Source organism: Bremia lactucae (genome assembly GCF_004359215.1).
Source record: "Bremia lactucae strain SF5 chromosome Unknown BlacSF5_NotPlaced_19_SHOA01000004.1_2068294bp, whole genome shotgun sequence".
Lineage (NCBI taxonomy): Eukaryota > Oomycota > Peronosporomycetes > Peronosporales > Peronosporaceae > Bremia > Bremia lactucae.
The window spans coordinates 1,915,360-1,934,625 of NW_027152031.1; the positions used below are offsets into that span (position 1 = coordinate 1,915,360).

At 44.1% G+C, this 19,266-nt stretch overlaps 2 protein-coding genes across 2 annotated transcripts; both read left to right on the forward strand.

Moving 5' to 3' along the window:
- Positions 1-1,410: 1,410 nt before the first annotated feature.
- CCR75_003260 (uncharacterized protein) lies at positions 1,411-1,749 on the forward strand (the record flags this gene model as incomplete). Its single annotated transcript, XM_067961357.1, has 1 exon — positions 1,411-1,749. The coding sequence occupies one exon, from the start codon at positions 1,411-1,413 to the stop codon at positions 1,747-1,749; it is 339 nt and encodes a 112-aa protein (XP_067821750.1).
- A 6,071-nt stretch (positions 1,750-7,820) lies between these two features.
- On the forward strand, positions 7,821-8,993 carry CCR75_003261 (uncharacterized protein; the record flags this gene model as incomplete). The annotated part of the gene is made up of 1 exon (XM_067961358.1): positions 7,821-8,993. One exon carries the CDS (start codon positions 7,821-7,823, stop codon positions 8,991-8,993), a length of 1,173 nt encoding a protein of 390 aa, XP_067821751.1.
- Positions 8,994-19,266: the final 10,273 nt, after the last annotated feature.

Here is a 19,266-nt window from a genome sequence, read left to right on the forward strand (position 1 = left end):
GTGTGAGGTTGCCTTAGGCGCCCACCAACTACCTCGCTGCACGCAATAGAAGACGGTCAACCCGCTTCCTCGTTGTGCCCGAAGGTGTGTGCGTCATAGTGAGTGGTCGCTCGCCCACCTGCAGTATTGTTCTAGGTACCCTGTGTGCTAATATGCAACGCGTTTTGTTAAAGACCCCATGAGTCAGGGTAAAACCCGGGATCAAACTAATGGTGCGTAGACTAGGCTCCGTACTGGCTTGCAGAAATCATTGAGGACCACAAAGGGCAACAAATTGTGATTGAGTTACACCGTACAATCACGGAAGAAGCGTGGACTTCAATTTGAACTGAGTTTTCTCTATAGCTAGTAATATGTAAACAAAGCAACATGTGTAATAAACAAGAAGGCGATTAAGGCATATCAGTGAATGCATTTCTATTAATCTCCTCGATGTATCCCTTTTGCGATCTAATATCGAAAACCTTACCCTAGCTAATTTATAGTTAGATTTAGGCCGTCAAATTTATATCTGGCGGCGACCGCATTTGTTAGCATAATACATGGGATTTAATTAATTAACAGTTTTAGAATAGGATAAAATAATTTATTACCCATAAGGCAAATGTACCACAACATCGATTCTCCAACCGATGAGTACCCTCCCCCATCAGACTGTTGACACCGAGTGACAATGTTCGCTTCAATACCTCTTTGAGTTGGAACCTAAGCAGCTAACCGTTTGGTTGTGTTTTTCTTTCCTTTGTCTCATGCCAATTAAGCGTGATGAGAAACAGACTCTTAGCACCTTCCTCGACGATAAGGGAATGGTGCCTATGAAGTCACACTCCATTAGAGGATGAGGAACAAGAGCGTCGCTTGTGCGCCTTCTCCTCCGGATGAACGTCGGCAGGCCCCGAATCCGTTCCCAGAACGTGGTGCCGCTGATATATTAACTGCATTGAGCAGGACACAGGACCCTGAGTCCAACATCATTACGAATCCGCTCGATGAAAAGCAAGAGCGGGCAATCCTCATAGAGGAACAAGCTCGTCGTCGAGCTGCCGAGATAGTGAAAGCTAAAGCACATAGCGAATAAAGATTCACTTCGCTTAGTGTGGAAGAGCGTCTCAAATAGATCGCGGGTCACGGTTTGGCCTTCTGGAAACGGTGACCCGAGGAGGACGCCGGAGAAGATAGCTGCTCGCGACGCTCTTCATGAGCATACCTTACGCCAAAGGTTATAACGCGAGGTCGGTATCTGACGCGTTTACGTGATCAAGCCCGTGGGGCTTCGGTGACGACCTCCATGAGGGAAATTCCGATCGTTTTGTTTCCAAACAAAACAAGAAGTGAAAACGAATTCTCATTTAGAACTGGGTCCATCCCGCCCGCCGCCTTCGCAATATTTGGAATATCAGAGAGTCGCGGATGTGGCTGATGTTCGTTTGGAGCGGAAGCTTCGCTTTCGCCAAGCTTAAGGCCAAAGGCCAATTACGTCCGGCATTTATGCCACAAAACGAAGAAAGGTCTAGCCGATATTTTAGTGCTTCGGCTGACCGTGTAATCATGGATCGAGCCGCACTGAGACGATTGATCCACTTAATCCCAATCCTAGTGGTGAGAAGCGTGATTGACGCTAGTTGTCCCTCTATTTGGCGGTCAAAAACGTCAACGGCATTCGGGCAATCTTGCCAAAGAGGTAACTCAAACTCCCAAGAGTTTTCGGAAGAGGGGTACCCCAGCCACTTCACTAGATACTGGTATTGACCCTTACGACGACGTCGCTCTAAAAAATTCTTTTCGTAAAATTGAAAATTGCCCCGCGCATCAAGCAGCGCGGGAGGGGGCCGAAATTTCGACCGAAGCATTTGATGATTTAAGCACGAGGTGCAAGTTCTTCGTGAGAGCCTTGCTCGGGTTGAGAGCTCTTCTGAGGCGGTTCGAGACCGTTTTTCAATGCTGGAGCGTCAGCAACTTCGTTTAGAGGGCCAGCTGGACATCCTGGTGAGGATGCAGCAATCTGCGGCACGACCGCCCTCTCAGCGCAAGCTCCTATAAGTTCACGTGGGAAGGGTCCCGATATGGCTTAAGCAAGCCAACGTAGAACACTGGGTGTGTACGCAGCTTGCTAGGAAGGTTTAGCGTGTAAGCTAGGCCTTTCTTGGCCATGAACGTAAATGGCCAATAAAGCGCGGGCGCAATTTGATCTTACAGACCGCGGAAACCAAGTTAGTGGGTAGTTTTTTAGCGTTTAATAAAATTCGGTCTCCGACCAGATAAGAATTCATACAGCTTCTGCCTTGGCATCCGAATGTTCTTTTGTTTAACTTGGCTATCAGCCATCGTGTCTTATGACACTAAATTGCGTCGCGAGGAACTCGCTTACTTGTTAACAGGGCTAATATCAACAAGCCTATCGGCTAATTCTCCCCCACCAAGCCCTGAGCCACGCAGTGGTATCATGAAAGGAACGCGTATGTGGGTGAGACCGTTGACATAGAACGGAGAATTGCCTGTTGAGGCATGAACAGCGTTATTTGACGCAAATTAAACCACTGGGAGCATTAAGCGCCAGCGCTTTGGTGTCTGAGCACACACACTGCGTAAAACTTCTTCAATGACGCAATTGAAACGTTCAGTTTGACCATCGGTCTGCGGATGGTCCGCGGTGGACATGTCCAATCTGGTCACTCGGAAAATTGATTTCCAGAATTTACCCGTGGAAGGGGAGCCTGATCAGAGACATTGCCACTGGCAAACCGTGTTGTCGAAATACGCGATCGATGAACAATCTTGCTGTACCTTCTCCATAAATGGTATCCGGCACAGCCGCTAAGTGAGACATTTTGCTAAACTAGTCAACAAAGACCACTATGCCAGAGTTACCGGCCGAATCTTTCGGTAGACTGAAAACAAAATCCATACTAATGGACTCCCAACACCCTATGCGTACAGGCAGACTTGCTAGTGGTGCAGCAGCATGCGCCGAGAGTTTAACCTGTTGGCAAGTTTCGCATGTGCGAACGTATGTGCTGACCCATTAATAAAGTTTGGTCCACAATTAGTCTGCCTTACAGAGCCGTAGGTCTTTTCTCTACCGAGATGACCATCAAGGACAGTATCGCGTGCCTCATAGAGGATTCGGTACTTCAAATCCTCATCATGAGGAACAACGACGCGCGGAGGATCCGCAGCGTCCGTGCAACAAAGCAACAGATCGTTATCAAAGGAAATCGATGTAATCTTGCCCGCAAACGTGCCAACAATTTTTAACTCGTAGCAAAGCTACACACTGTTCATCCTTGGCGTAAGCCGAACGGATCAAGTCAGTAATAGCTCATAATACGGTCTGCATGATAAAGCATTGGCCAATGCATTCTACTTGCGAGGCTTATACTTCACCTCGAAGTTGTATTCGGCAAAAAGGGTAGCCATCGGCAATTCTCTGTGAGAGATGGGGCGACTTAGTCGCAGTGCGCATAGGAGTAAGGTAACTCAACTTCCTTATCCAGCGAACGTTCACGTGTCGCTTCACGTGTTTTAGAAGGGTTTACCCAAATGCCCTAACGAACCGCCAATAGTGTCACTTTTGACACTCAGTATGGTTCCATCTCGGCCGACCACACTCAGTGGACTTAGACGTGCCACTCCACGTATCTCAGGGATATTACACCATTGATGACTCGACCCTAGGCCAATAATACTTTCAGCACTCAGTGAATCGTTATTACAACGACTGTCTCTCGACGGAGTCCGTGCCGTTTCACTTCCTTCTTCTAAGTCGGGCTCAGAAATAATGTTTTCCAAATTTGGACTTAACCCAGACATTCTAATGTCGAAAAACAGTGACAGATGCAGTCAATGATCCACGCCAATAGCGCTTTTGTTGCCTACCAAAGGTGGGGTCATCACTCTCCAAAGCTTTGCTAGGAACATTGCGCGTGGCGCCTAAGCTCTTAGACCTCAAATCGATCCATGGCTCATGGCGTTCAAGCCAAAACATTCCAAGGATCACATATCGAATCCAAATCAAGGACGAGACAGCGTTTCATACTGTCAAAGTCCAGAAACTTTATGCCTAAGTTCAATGGAACTTTAGGAACAGTGACACGAGTCCCAGTCGCTAAGCGAACAGTGATTTGTATCACTTTCATGCGCTTTGAGCGCCTCAATGTATTATTAATTTTCTTTAAGAAAAAGACGTCGAGCATAACTGCAAGACGCACCTGAGCCATTTAAATTGGCCATGGCTTACCAAAGCCCTTCACAGTCGCTTAAAGACTAACAAGCTATGCTGATATTCACACCTCGTACTATGACGCAACGAGCTAATTAGGTCTAGGTCCTGTTTACTCTCACCTTCTAGAGGTTCAATAAAGCGTAGGTCTTCCCAGTCCGGCGCCCCGCCCCTACTGGGTATCGACGTTTTCCTGCATCGTACCATATTTCTGGTATAGGTCGGAGTTGATACTCTTTCGAGCTTTACGCGTAAATCGTAGGGGACAGGCCGGACGTAAATGTTTCGTGCTTCCGCATATACAACATCTACGGATGGTCTTATGGTGTTCCACAGCTTAAAGAGCCTCTTCTCCTTCCTCAGCGAGGCTTAGATTCATGGGTTCCGGTCTAATAAATGGTACCCATGTGCTCGAAGAGCTTGTTCGGTAAACAGGCGTTGTAACGGGGTGTATCGTTACATGAAATTAACACTTAAAGGTTGTTAATTAATATATTATCGAAAAGGTAGATAATATTTGGAGGATATTACTTCATATAGTAATATCCTGCATTCTTTACCATAAATAGGTATAGGCCATTATATCTATTTATTCCGCAGACTAATCAGCTGTAGGAGTAATCAAAGAGAGTTACAAAATAAGATAGAGATAAGAATTCATTTACATATTTAGTATTAGGTTATAGTTAAGTAAGCATTTACAAAGATAGATTAAGAGACACTTAACTATATTTAATACACATTTCATTTTACCCTCTTAAGTCTACTTGTCTTAAGAGAAGTCTTGTTCTGCACGTACAGTGTACGTCACCTAACGTAAGGCACCACTCACAACTGAAGCAGTGTGAAGTGGACTTGTACTGAATCAGTACAAGTCGTAGTGCCCCGTTACAGGCGTGCTTACACGAGCAGACTCAAAGTCAAACTCAGCTCGTAACGCTATGGCAACTACCTCTTCGAAAGTAGCAGGATGAGACCGAAATAATTCCGTCCGGGCAACGCCCTCATTGAGACCCTTCATAAAGATTGTTACGACAATTGCTTCTTGCACCGGGTCTTGATGCATAGATGCAATGAGAGTTCTCAACTCCTGGACAAAGTCCCTTAGGGTTCTTTTACCCTGTCGAGTCGCTAGGAGCCGTGCTCGCATGCGAAAAGCCTGATCAGGCGGTGCAAACATGATGGTGTTTTGCTGTTTCAGCGAATCCTATGATAGAAAGCGTCGTTTATGGACGTACTGCACGATAGTGCCCACTCATGGCTCTACCTCCGAGTTTGGAAATGGCCATAGCCACCTTCTGCCGTTCTGTTAAGAACAAGGCGGAGTCAATGGACATATCCGTCTGCTTAAAGCAAAAAGGGAGGTATTCTCCCTCCTTTTCCTCAAATGTATTTACATTGACAGCTAGAGGGCGAGCCTTCGGCTCTGAATCAGGTACAGAGATGTAACGGGTTGGCATAGATGCCGCAAGGTGATCTTCTACCTGACCGATCAGGGAGGTTTCATATCGCATGAAGGCTTCAAGCCTTGCATGCAGGACCTCTGGTCCCTGGGATATAATGAACTCTACATATTCAAGCCCAAATAAAGTTTTGAGCTTGTCATAAGCTGCGCGTTGCGCCACTGAAAGTTCTGGAAACTCTTCCATTTCAGTGAAGGCTTAGTCTTACAAAGACTCAGGCGTAGATAGACTACGAGTGCTAGCATGTGTAGCGGAGATATCTCGCTCCTAAAGTCACAGGAAGACTTTTAGACTCAGAGAGTCTCTTGATTCTATAGAACTAATGGGTTTAACAACTCACGGAGTCGTACAAGCTAGTAAAGCTTAATGAATCCTAGTTCAAGGGATGCAGGGGTTCGTAGAACTAAGTGGCAAGTAGTGCCCAAGCGTAAATACCTTAGAAAGGTTTTATCGCTTACAGATCAATGCGCAAGCCTTAGGAAGACACTTCACGTTTTAAGATCAAAAGGGGGAACTGCACTTTATTTAATTATTTAATCTAAAACCTTACCATAGCTTATTTAAGATTAGATTTAGGCCGCCAGATTTATTTTTGGCGGGACCACATTAGTTACCCATAATAAATGGGATTTAAGTAATTAACTATTTTAGAGTAGGATAAAGGGTCATATTACCCATAAGGTAAATGTACCACAACAACGGTTCTCCAACCGATGTGTGCCCCATTACATGAAACGTCCAGTACCGCCTCCGTCAGGGTCACATGTCTATCTCCGGGGTCAGCTCAATTGTGTGCACTGGCTATTTTAGACAGACGCGCCTGCGCACGAGGAATTGATTAGAAAGATTCCAAGCCGAGACATGAAAAATTCTAGGATAGAAGGATTCGAGAATCTACCGTTAGCGTCGTTGTTTTGTTTTATTTGTGCAAATGCGCTAACTATGAGCTTTAAAGCTGATTATTGAAAAATAGCTAGATAAGTTTTGCCGGAGTATTCACGTCATTTTCTTATCCAGATTGCTGTGACACGTCCATTGAACTATAACTTAAATACTCTAGCGAAGATTTCGGTGATAATGCGACACGAATTTATCCGATTGATTACGATACTTTATTCGCAAAAAAACTTCGTGAACACATTCCAATAATTTCCGATGTTTCTAACGAAAATTGACAGACATTATCAAACACGTTTAGAAGAAACGCTACAATGTATATCCACTGTATCTTAAGCGAAATTACCACTAAGCGGTGGATAATTCTTTTGTCCGTGCAATAAACAAAACGTTAGGCCTTGTTAGAACAATAGCCTCGACACAACAGCATAGCTAAAATCAGTACTGCTCACATAATTAACCGCCGGGAATCGACAGAAGGGTGGTTTGATCGTTGGCGACTCGTTCAACCAATCCCTTCCAACAATCTCGCCGCCCTTAGTCAGTTCCAGGAATTGTGGGTGGGCAGCGTATAGCTATAGCTTGAAATCTACAATTTCCACCTCGTCATTTGTCATGGTGTAGAAATCGACGTGAATGGCCGAGTGGCATCAGCTTTCCAAGGATATAACTCTTGCTGTAAGAAGTCCAGCACCGCCTACGCAACGATCATGATTATTACCGGGGTCAGCAGCTCAAATGTATTTTAGACAGATGCGGCTGTACACGAGGAGCTTATTCGAAGATGTGAAATCGCGACATGAAACATACCGAGGATAGAGAAACCGAGAACAAACGCATCTTTGTTGTTTTTTCTACTATTTCTGCATATCGTGCCTTAATAATGAGTTTTGAAAAAGCCCGATAATTTTGGCTCGAGTATTAAGTTTTTCTTACTGCTCTGCAGGTGTATCCGATTGATTGCGAACTTTACTCGCAATTTCAAATCTTCAATAACGTAATGACGAAGGATCTAGAGCGGTTGAGCAGATCTCGTTTTCTCTCCCAGTCCATGAGCTCGTAAACGAAGTCATATCTGTGCAAAAAATATTTTCAAGTTGGGCTCAAAGGCTGATCTGCCATTCGTGGCCATAAACAATTAGTGCTTCAGCTTTTAGCTGGCGGTTCCATCCACGAGTTAGATGTTCATTCCTCAACTTTCTATCTGCGAACAACATTCGCGTCCTTACAACAAAGTCCTCATGCAACGCATCGCTTGTGTTACCTCGGCTTTTGCTCTATTTGCGCTGCAGGTGCAGTGCGATGCAGATGCTTCGTATCGAAGACTCGAGGCCCTAAACAAGAGCGAAATCAAATTACTGGACGACTTTTTTGATACGAAAATGGAGACGCGCCTGACGGACCTACCAAAGTCAGGGCAAGCCCCCGAACCATGGTCTGGTCCGCTTTGGCTCAGTATCGATGACGGTATCAATTATGCGTGGAATGATGGTCAACCAAGTCCTTCAGCAAAGTATGCACTTGCTTTCAATATGAATGTGAAAGAAATCATGGATAAAACTTCAGCTAGGAGCGGCGTCGATGCATTTAAAACAAGCAAAATCTGCACTTCGTCAAGTCAATGCGACAATGCATTTTGCGCGATTCGCACGAACGCGGTATCAGGCCGCTGCCTTCAGCCTTGGTTTGGTCTGAGTCACGGGCTCGTCCCGGCCTCTATCCTCGAGAAAAAACCCGTCTGTAGTGTGAAGCACAACAACGTTGTCTTCGAACCGATCGACATTATGGGATTAATCACGTTCATCTACGCTGAAGCCGTCAAATCCAACGTGTTTATTGGAGAGCGCTACAGGGGCGAAGACGGAACCGAGGATGCACACGGCAGATTCTCGGTTTCTTCCTATCGTGACGTGAACCCTGGAATATTCCATATCACTGCGTCAAATCTTCTGGGCAAACTAAACCGGTCTTTCATTATAGACATCCATGCAGACGCACTTGTCTGGAATCAGCCAGTACACACCTTTAAGGTAACCAAGCAAAAACTTATGACCCTCAAGGAGGCGGCGCAAGAATTTTTTAAACAGGATTCGTATACTTGGAACGCTGACGCCACTGAGATCGTTCATGTCAATTCCCAAATCACGACAGTCGATGCGGTAGAGATTGTCAATGGAAAGCTCAGCGTTACCCTCAAAGCCGAGCCACTGCCCTACGATTACATTTTGGAACTGAACAAGGACGGCAAAATTGTTGGAGGGGAATGGGTGCGCGATTCGCTGAACAAACACCCCGACTTCTACTGGATACCTCGGGGTCGCCCTGCGGCTGATTTTGTGAGCGTTACTGGCTTGAGCTATGCTGATGTGTCAATGTTAGCTGAGAAATCGGCAGCTTGTTCTGACAAGCCCTAAATCTTTGTCAATGGCACGGTCAGATTAATTCTTTTGAGCTTCGTGTTTACTTAGCTTAAGATTACAGGAATATACTCTGCAGTGTCCCTTCTATTCGTGTCTGTATCATGTCTGTCAACTTTAGTCTTGTCAATTTGAAACACAAAAATGTTCTACGCCGCTTTTAAAGGCTATTGGCGCTCTGGTATTCATAAATTTTTAGTACTTCTTAGAAAAATGCAGGATTTCGTATCTCTCTAATTTAATGATGCTGCTGTTGTTCCTAAACACAACGATAGCTCAAATTTACGACATATAAATTATCTGTGTTTGGAGATTAATTTATATTGAAATAACCGCTTAATATGATATGCAACTAGGTCATGCAAGGCAAGCGTGACGGGTTACACAGCGCTAGCATGGGTTGTGCAATACAAGCTATGCTTCTTTTTACCTTAATACGCAAATATCTTTCTTGATGAGATTAATACAATGTTTTATTGCTTTCTCTAAAAAAGAAAATGAATATTATGGATTTTGAAGTTTCCATGTAATCCTGTCCCGTTACGTAAATACTATTTCCTATACGAAATACAAAATTTGGTCATATTGACGCAATAAGAAATTAGTTCTATTGATTAGTTGATTTAAGTTTGGATCAATCCCGCCAATCGTCACAAGACACGATTGTGCGGTGCGCAAGTAGGCGCCATACATATTAAGTTACTGATTTATGGACGAGTTCGCCAATTTTGTTGGGTTCGCGGAATGGCAGACCGGCAACCGCGTAAAATAATAAAGTCAGTAGTATATAGAAGATCGTTTTATAAGAACATGATTTATTAAAAAAGTTTTACTTTTTCTCTATTCTAAAGCCTAAAAATTTAAATTTGGTAATATTGACGCAATAAGACATGCTACCTTAATTATAATCTAATACTAAACATGTAATTGAATTATTATCTTTATCTTATCTGTAACTCTCTCTTTGATTACCTCTACAGCTGATTCGTCTGCGGAATAAATAGATATAATGGTATATACCTATTTATGGATAAGAATTCTGAATATATACTATATAAAGTAATATCCCCAAATATTATCTACCTCTTAGATAATATACTAATTAACAACCTTGAAGTGTTAATTTTATGTAACGATACACCCCGTTACATTTATTCTATTGATTAGTTGCTTTAAGCTTAAATCAACCCCGCCAATCGTTAAAGATACGATTAGGCGGTGCGCAAGAAAGCACATTGCAAATTAATCATTAATATATTAGAGCCAGTAGATTAAAGATCGTTATGAAAAATTATATGCATCATCACAGTTTTGTCTTTTCCCTATTCTATAGCCTTAGAATTAACCTTAGCAGCTAAGACTTTTAAGCTACTTAGAAGCGCCGTCCTCTCTACATCGTGTAGGTAAATTAATCGAGAAACCCTCGAGATGCAATGTCTTATAACCCCAAAATACACCGTTTCGAAACGATAGCTGCTGCACTTGAGCACCCTGTTCTCTAATCACCTCTGCGTGTTGGAAGCCTTGCTAGTAAGCAAGGCTACCTTTTCTTGGACCCCGTCGAGTTCATGTTGTATGAACTTGGCTATGACTGCATGTTGTTCATGGCTCCAGCAGCTGGCCGCCTACGACCGATCGACCGATCTCCTATGATTTGGCTATGGCTGCATGTTGATCATGGCTCCACCGGCTGGCCCGCCTTCGACCGATCGACCGCTCTCCATTCAAGGTCACTCAAATAAGTGAACTTTTCACACGTTGCGTTATGCCTTCTTGCAGGGCTAGAAAGCTCTGAGACAACAGCATTTACATGCTGCTAGCGGGCCGACGCATTCGCGTCGAACCGAAAGCTTATAATAAAAAGCTCGAAGTTTGAGGCAGTCGAGGGTGACTGCCTCTTAAGATGGTTCGTCAAACTAGACGATGCCATAGAAGCTCGCCGCGTCGATGACGATGCGACGAACGTGAAGTTTGGCATTTTCAACTTGCCTGACGTGCCAAATTTGGTCCTCAGGGCTTAAGTTTCACGATTCATTGGGTTTCGGATTGTATGCGGTCTTTAAGACCCGGCTCAGGCAAATATTTGAGCCATCATACCCCGAATTCAGGGTTCGGGGCGAGCTCCTGGATTTGAGGCAAGGCAAGCGCGATCTTCACGATTATGCTAAACATACGCGATACCTTGTAAGTTGTAACGTGAGTCAACAGTACATTAACAAACACAGGTAACTGTGTTATTAAAGGTCTTGCAGACGGCCATCCAGTTGTGGCTTATACTAGAGACGCTAGACCAAGCCATCTCAATAGCGGAGCAGCCTAAAACAGCTTTTTCCATTCTGGAATTTACCGTTCCCCAAGACGACAAGAAAGCAGAGATCCAGAACCTATGGACCTCTCGTATGTAGAGAGCGAGAAACCTAGCTCTCCAAGTTACAAAAGATTGCAAAAATGCAATCTTTGTCAGAAGACGGGCTACTACGCCTGTGAGTGTAGTGCCCCACTCCCAGTGGATAGAAACAAGTAGCGAAACGATCGACTTCTCGCTACGAACAGCGGAGGATACGAATCCGACGGTGTTGCGAAAGCGCAACGGCGAGGATTATCGTGAAAAAAAACAGTCGGGGTCAGTAGGTGCAGAGCGCCCTGCTTATTCGCAAGGTCAAAATAATTTGCAGGCCTTTTGACAAAGGTTGCTCCTCCAAACAAACATTGTGTGTAACAACTCCAGGTGATGAGATTAACCTTACCACCTTGAAATAATAGTTGCAAATAAATTGCCGCTAAAGTCCCTATTCGATTGTGGGGCGTCGAACAATTATTCGACACTAATCGCTAGAAAATCACAGACTCAAATTTATTGAGCGTGATGTTCCTCTAAAGAGAATGACAGTGCACTGGGTATCCAATACACGTTTAAGGGTAAACAGTACAATAATTATTTCATCGTACAAGATTCGGATGACAAATTTGATTCCATCCTAGGATTACCATGGCTCAAATGTACGAGCCAATAAATTGGCAGCATCAAGCCGTAACGATACCTGCCTCTCGTTCATCAGATGGCCAACTGATGAACGTCTTGGAGCTTTCACAAGCGTGTGGATGTCCTACGAGTGAGTATGATGACCTCACTTGTGAATTGGTCGGCTGCACGACTGCTCAAGACCTCAGTGTGAAACCCCATCACACTGTGGAGTTAGATCTCGACGACTGTGCACAAGCACAGGCAGCGTCGAAGGTCCACCATTGTGACGTGGACATATTAACCGACGGCTGTGCACAAGCATAGTCAGCGTCGAAGCTTGACCACTCGAATAAGTTGAGTGGTACGAAACAGGGATGCTTCCTTAAAACGCAACATTCAAGAGAATTTGAAAAGCCCTTCTATAAGAGACAGTGCGAAAATCCTAGATTGACTGGAGAGTTGATCGTAGAGGAACTCGCCGTGGTAGTGCAACTACAGCTAGAGGCAGTTTAGGAGGATACCCCCTAAATAATATCTGTGGGAATATGTTTCCGGAAAGCTGTGGTCAAGGGTTCTCAGGTACCTTTAGAAGTAAGTTCCATAGAAGATACTGAGACCATAAATGTCTTAGTAAACAATGGAACAAGTGTAGGCCCTTATACACTTGATCTATTGGTGCCTCCAAAGTTAACTTCGAAGATAACTCAATTGCCAACACTATAAACCGAAACGGTTCTTGCCAGATCTGCGTAAGTCAAGCAGATCTGCGTATTTGTCACAGATGACAACTACATGGCCAATATTTGGTCAATAGTATTTCCTGAGAACGAATTGTTTCTCAGTAGCTCGTCATTGGACGAAAGTGGGCTCGATTAAAAGACTCGGGTTGAACGTCTTACGTCCTAATCTTGGGAGTATTTGAAAAAAAAACCTCTATATAATGATTTAATATAATTTAAGGATGTCTTCTTTGAATTAGTACCGTGCGAGTTGCATAAAGACAAAGGCACTCGACACGAAAAAATCGACGTAATCGACGAAATTCCATGCTCAGAATACTTTGTGATGATGCAGTGGCCGTTGACTCCAGAACAGCCAGCGGGTCATGTGAGGAAGTCAACCTCCCCACATAGCTCTCCGACCTCATGTGTGTGTAAAGTAATGGTAGGGTGGCGAATTGAGCATGCATTCAATATTGAGCGCTGCATTGCTACCGGCTCAAACGCATATACTGCGAAAAGACGTAATAATGATGGAATGTCAAAGAGTGTCATCTTTTAGTAAATGGGTCTGATGGATGTATTCAATCAGATTCGCATGCGTGAACAAAATATCCCGTTTATAGCAGTGTATACCCCAAACGGAATGCTATGGGATTGGCAAGTTATGTCACAGGGGCTTAGTAATGTCCGTCCTTGCGACATTTAGCAGATGTGATATTAATCTTTTAGATCGGTGCGGAATTTCCCACCAGGTTTTGATGACGTCTTCGTTCATAGCAGAGCCATGAACGGAAAGTCAGACGTTGAACTACATCAGAATAGCGTCCAAAGTTTTTCCACCTATGCATAAGCATAAGTTGTATGCCAATCTCAAGAAGTGTATATTCGCTGCAACCGAATTATCACTACTTGGGTGCATCGTGGATACAGTTTACGCCCTGATCCGGAAAAGATCAAGGCGATCACCGGCTGGCTTGTACCAGTCGATGTAAGGGGACTTCGGAAGTTTCTCGGCTGTGCGTTAATGCAACATGAAACAAACGGCGCAGAGCGCGTCTTTAGCTATTAGACGCGTCAGCCTCAAGCAGCTGAATGCAATTACCTAGTGTATAACAAGGAATTTCCTTGCCATGAAATATGCACTGGCTAAGTTTGGGCTTTATATCAAAGGAGATTGACAGTTCATTGTTCTTACGGACCGTGCGTCTTTACGCACGGCCGTGAGCAGTCCACACTTCTCGCAAAGAATGGCGAGATTGTTGTCTTACTTCGCGGAATATTACTTCTTCGTGGAATACAAACCAGGATGACTAAACGTCGTCGCTGATGCCCTTTTGCGCCGACCCGATTTTGAGCCGGCTGCGCAAATCAATAGTGAGCATAAGGCTACTCTTGCAACAATAAGTGTTCCGTAGGCAATATTACTTGACGACGTTAAGATAGCCTATCAAGAAGATAAGACACTTAAACGGTTGATAGATTACCTTAAAAATCCATTAAAACAACCCTTGAAAGGATTGTAGAAATTTTATTGATCCTCAATACTATATTACACAGCCATTGATGGCGACACACCTCGTGTCATCATCCACACCCATTATGATTTGAGTTTACGCATCATGTATAAGTGCCACGATGCACCAATAAGTAGGCATCGTGGACGTGAGAAAGCTTATACTTCATCCCTGATCCATTACATCCTCTGTCGGTTCCGCTAGAGTGTTGGTAGTCCGTATATATGGCCTTTATCTTTGGATTTCCCGAAGACGACCACAAGAATAACGGTATTCTTGTGTTCGTTGACCATTCAGCAAGATTAAGCACCTTGCTGCAGTCCCGAGCCGATCACAGCCAAAGGCTGCGCTTGTGTCTTTGTTGGCTCGATATTTCGACTCCATAAGCTACTTCGTGAACAGGTCTCTGATCGAGACCCCGGATCCACGACGGGGTTTTGGCAATATGTGCTCAAATCGCTTGGAACACAATTGAAAATGACACCTGCTCACCATTCTGCAGCAGATGGCAAGAAAGAACGTGCAAATCGTATCCTCGAATAGATCCTTCGCAAAATGTCCACTCTTTTACGAGATGGAGTGAGTTCTTGCCGATGGTAGAATTTTGTATTAACAATTCAGTGCATACTTAAACGAAGTATACACCGCTTTTCGAAAATGATTTACGCCATCCACGATACCCACCTTGTTTGAGAATGGTTCTTATCATGGGTGAGGGGCTCGCTCGAACAAAGAATAATTTAGCTTGCTCATCACGCCTTGACTCTACGGTCAATGCGAAGGTTACTAAAGTTGACTCAAGTAACTTTGAAGTGGACAATCCCAGTAATAGCGATAAGGCTGTTTCTGACTTAGACAACGACGCTGAAATAAATAACTTTGAAAACATATTATAAATGAAAACAATTTGCTCTCACTAAAAAGGAGAATGTCATCTCCGCAGTGGGCACCGGCCGCACTAACAACAAGACAAAACCGAGTCCACAGAAGAATTTCGGCTGGCTAGAGAAGCAGTGGTTCGTTTCATACAGGATTCCATCGCTGATGAGGTGGACCGACAGAAACGGAACTCTGACAAAAATCAAAGCCCAAATTTCTGTCACTAAATCTTAACGATCAAGTCCTACTTCTACGGTCATTCTTATAATATATAGTGAAGATTGTGGGCAGTGATAAAATACTGGCCAGGTATATCGGCCCGTTACGTGTACTGCACCGCCAAGGCAATGCGTAAGATGCGTACGCATCCTACAATTTATGTCGAACGCTCTCCACCCGTACCATCAGTACGAGGCTTCTTTCCGTTCCAATTTAACCGGCACGGCTAGGGCATCCGCTAAAGCCTGATGGTCCGAGCCAAAGCTTAATAGTCTCGAGACAGAGTGGTTAGCACGAACTACAAGTTTTCCTCCAAAGATTTTATCTGTTGACGAGCTGTCACCAGCTCGCTTTATAGGGACTGATTTGTCCCTTCGTTCGCACCAACCATTCATTCTCGAGCCAGCAGAAATTCACTTACTGACTCAGTCTTGTTAGGGTTTAGTACGCCCATGCGCATTGCGGAGATGAAGCGTCACTGCTCTCATTGGCATTGTCATTAGCGGTGCTAAATATAACAAAATCGTTATTGTCAGAGTCAACAATTTCCTCATTGGTTTTGCTAGAATGTTCTCCTTTGATTTTAATTAGATCAATATAAGCTTCTTTCGCTTTTACTGTTGAGTCAATGTGTGATGAGCAAGAGCCAGATGTGTCTTTGCTCGAGCGATTCCCTCCCTACTTACACATGTGAGTATGAGTGGATTGTATGAGTCACTATAGAAGAATGGTATATGTTTCGTCGATACATGCACCGAATTGTTATTGCAAATTCAACTATCGACAAGAACTAACTTCAGCTCGTGGATGAGTGGATGTATCCTCATAGTATCATTTCGTGGACACGATTTGCACTTCTGTCTGATTATTTGTTTCGGGGTGGTCAGTAATTTACAATTCCTTCCGTGTTCCTAAGTGAATGGGGCACTTATTGCCAGCACTCTGCCGTGAAACCGAGGATCTCGATCCAAAGACCAGCTTACGGGTCGTACTATTGTGTTGATAACGATACCGGCCTGTGGTCGACTCTGAGAATACAACAGAACGATCCGTCTTGCTAAAACGGTCTTCGAACATTTAATACCAATATTGTGATCAATTTTGCAAAACTTGATGACGAAGACCATTGAAACAGATCACAATATGAAGATCTAGGCTTCACCCGTCATCAAACCTCGCACATATATACTTGCGCATAAATTCGTACTGGAGGGATTAGTAGAAGTCGAGACTTACTGTGACGTAAGCCTTCTCAAGTCCACGATCTCCACGTTTCAATGCGTCGTCACACTCATACATGATGCGTAATCGCATATACTCATGGTTGGTCGCCAGCATTGGCTGTATAGTATAATTAACCATTGCGTGTTGTGTATCGATCTGTTAAAGATCAATACAATTTCGTCAATTCTTTAAAGGATTGCTGTGATGGATTTCTGAGGTGATCCATCAAATCTTTACGAAAGAATGAAGACGATGGTAACAGTCGCATAAACGACCAAAAATGCAACCTTTTCGAAGAATGTTGACGACGGAATACTTATTATTGCAACATTGGGACAGTGGGCTCATGCTCACTGTTATTTTTTGAAACAGTGGGCTTGTCCTCACTGTTGATTTGTGCAGCCGGCTCAAAATTGGGCCGGCGCGAAAGCGCGTCAGTGACGACACAGTCTTCCTCGCTTATATCCCACAAAGAAATTTTACATCACGAATAAGGACAACCATGTCGCTATTCTTTGCGAGGATTTTGGAGTGTTTACGTCCGTATGTAAACGTTTTTGGAGTGTTAACGTCCGTACGTGAAGCATGGTCCGTATAAACAGCAATCGGGCTGTCTCCTAAGAGATAAACCCTATACTTAGCCAGCGCGTATTTCATTGCAATTTTTTTGTCATGCACTGGGTAATTACTCTCAGCTGGTAAAAAGGTGACGCAACTCAAAGCAGACGACACGCTCTGCGCCGCCTGTGTCATTTTGCATCTACGCATAGCCGATTGCAAAATCGTTGGAGTCACATACCACAGGTATGGTCTACAATTGCCAAGATCGTCGATTGCATAATGTTTTGCATGGTAACTCGAAAGGGATGCTGTGAATCGCGCTGCAAAACCACTTCGCATATTTCTTGAGTACACAAGAAAGATGCACTGTCATTCCGGCAGAGTTGCGCGATTATACGACAAGGCCAAGAAAATTTCAAAGTCCTTTTACATTGACTGGCACCAGCCAGTCGGTGATCGCCTTGATTTTTTTCAGGATGAGGGCTCCCAACGACGAATTCAATAGTGGTATTTCACTTCCAACGAATACACACCGCTTGTTGTTGGCGTCATCCGAACTATAAGGACTGGATTCCGAGCCGATATATTTCAGCGTCCGATATTCCGTTCATTGTTCGGCTATGAATGAATACATCGTCAAAATAATTTGGTGCAAAATCTTGCACTGATCTCAACAGATTGGTAGCACATATGCATAATGTAGCGGGGGCAGTGCTAAGCCCTGTGGCACCAATTGCCACTCCTACAGCATACCGCACCTGTCAAATTTCCCTTTCGTCGCAAGCCCTAGCGAAATGTGCCCTGTTGAGCCTGGTGGCACTTCGCGGTCCGCTCAACGGCCACGCACGTTCCATTGAACGTGGACATGTTAAATGAAGTAGGAGGGAACTTTAAGCATCTCAAGAAGGTTTCCACGCAAAGCGTGAAAAGTTTACAGACTTGAGTGATTTCAAATGGGAAGCGGTCGAACGAATGAATGCGGCCGTAGGAGGGCCAGCCGTTAGCGCCATGTTGTTTACTCTACAATGAGACGATCAACATGCGGCTATAGCCGAGTTCATACATGACTTGGAGGAGCCCAGCAAAAAAAAACATTGCTTCACCTGCAAAGCTCTCAACACGCTGAGGTGCTAAGAGGTTAGGGTATTTAACAGTTAGAACGATAAAACAGCAGCATTTACATGCGACCGCCACTGCTGCTTCACGCAATATTTCGAACCTGGCACAAGGTCAATCTCGTGCCAAACACCACGATCTACGTGAAGTTCAGCCGGAATTTTGTCCGGGAATACATCTGCATACTCACGAGCAATGTCGTAGACTCGGACACCAGACTCGCGCAGAGTCTTCGATGACTGTGACGCAAATCGTTCTTCACGTGCTGACTTTGGCTTAGCGCCTCGAGGTCGCGTCATTTGCTCTTTGTATGTCGCGGAAACCACCTCGTTGGAGATCAAACATACCTGCTTTACAGTGCCCCCTTTAAGGTCACGTAGATAATGCTATTCAAGAGAGTCCTGGAAGGCGTATAATCGAGGGCGCGTCACGAGGTGGACTCGCGACTTCAATGTATTGGCGCCTTTTTGGACTCCCTTCCACGTCAATGATAGCGTGAACACATTTCAACGCTGAATTCTTGAGGCTTGTGTTCCCGTCGTGCTTCAAGTCGATGCTAAAGAGCAGTCGCTTTTGTGTCGAATCAAAAGCTTATAGATTGAAATATTCAAGCTTAAGGCAGTCGAAGGCGACTTCTTGCTAATATAATTTTGTCGAATTAGACGATGCCATTGAAGCTTGCCACATCGATGATGAGATAACAGTACTTGTCTACCTAAACTGATAATAATTAAGGTGAGGTGCCTCGATACTTTAGCGTACACCGACGTGCAGAGGAAAGTTCTTAGTAGCTGAGAAGTCTTAGCAGTTCTAGGAAAAGGTAAAGGTAAAACTGTATTAATGTAATAATTACCTACGGAACGATTTTCAATCTACTGACTCGTATATATAAGTATTAAAACATGTAAATCGACTCCTTTCGCACCGCTTAATCGTGTCTAGTGACGATTTGCGGGGTTGATTTTAACTTGAATCGACCAATCAATAGAACTGTTGCCTCAATTAGAATCAATGGTAAAATTTGAAAATATTAAGCTAAAAATTATTAAATGATGATAATTTATGCCTTC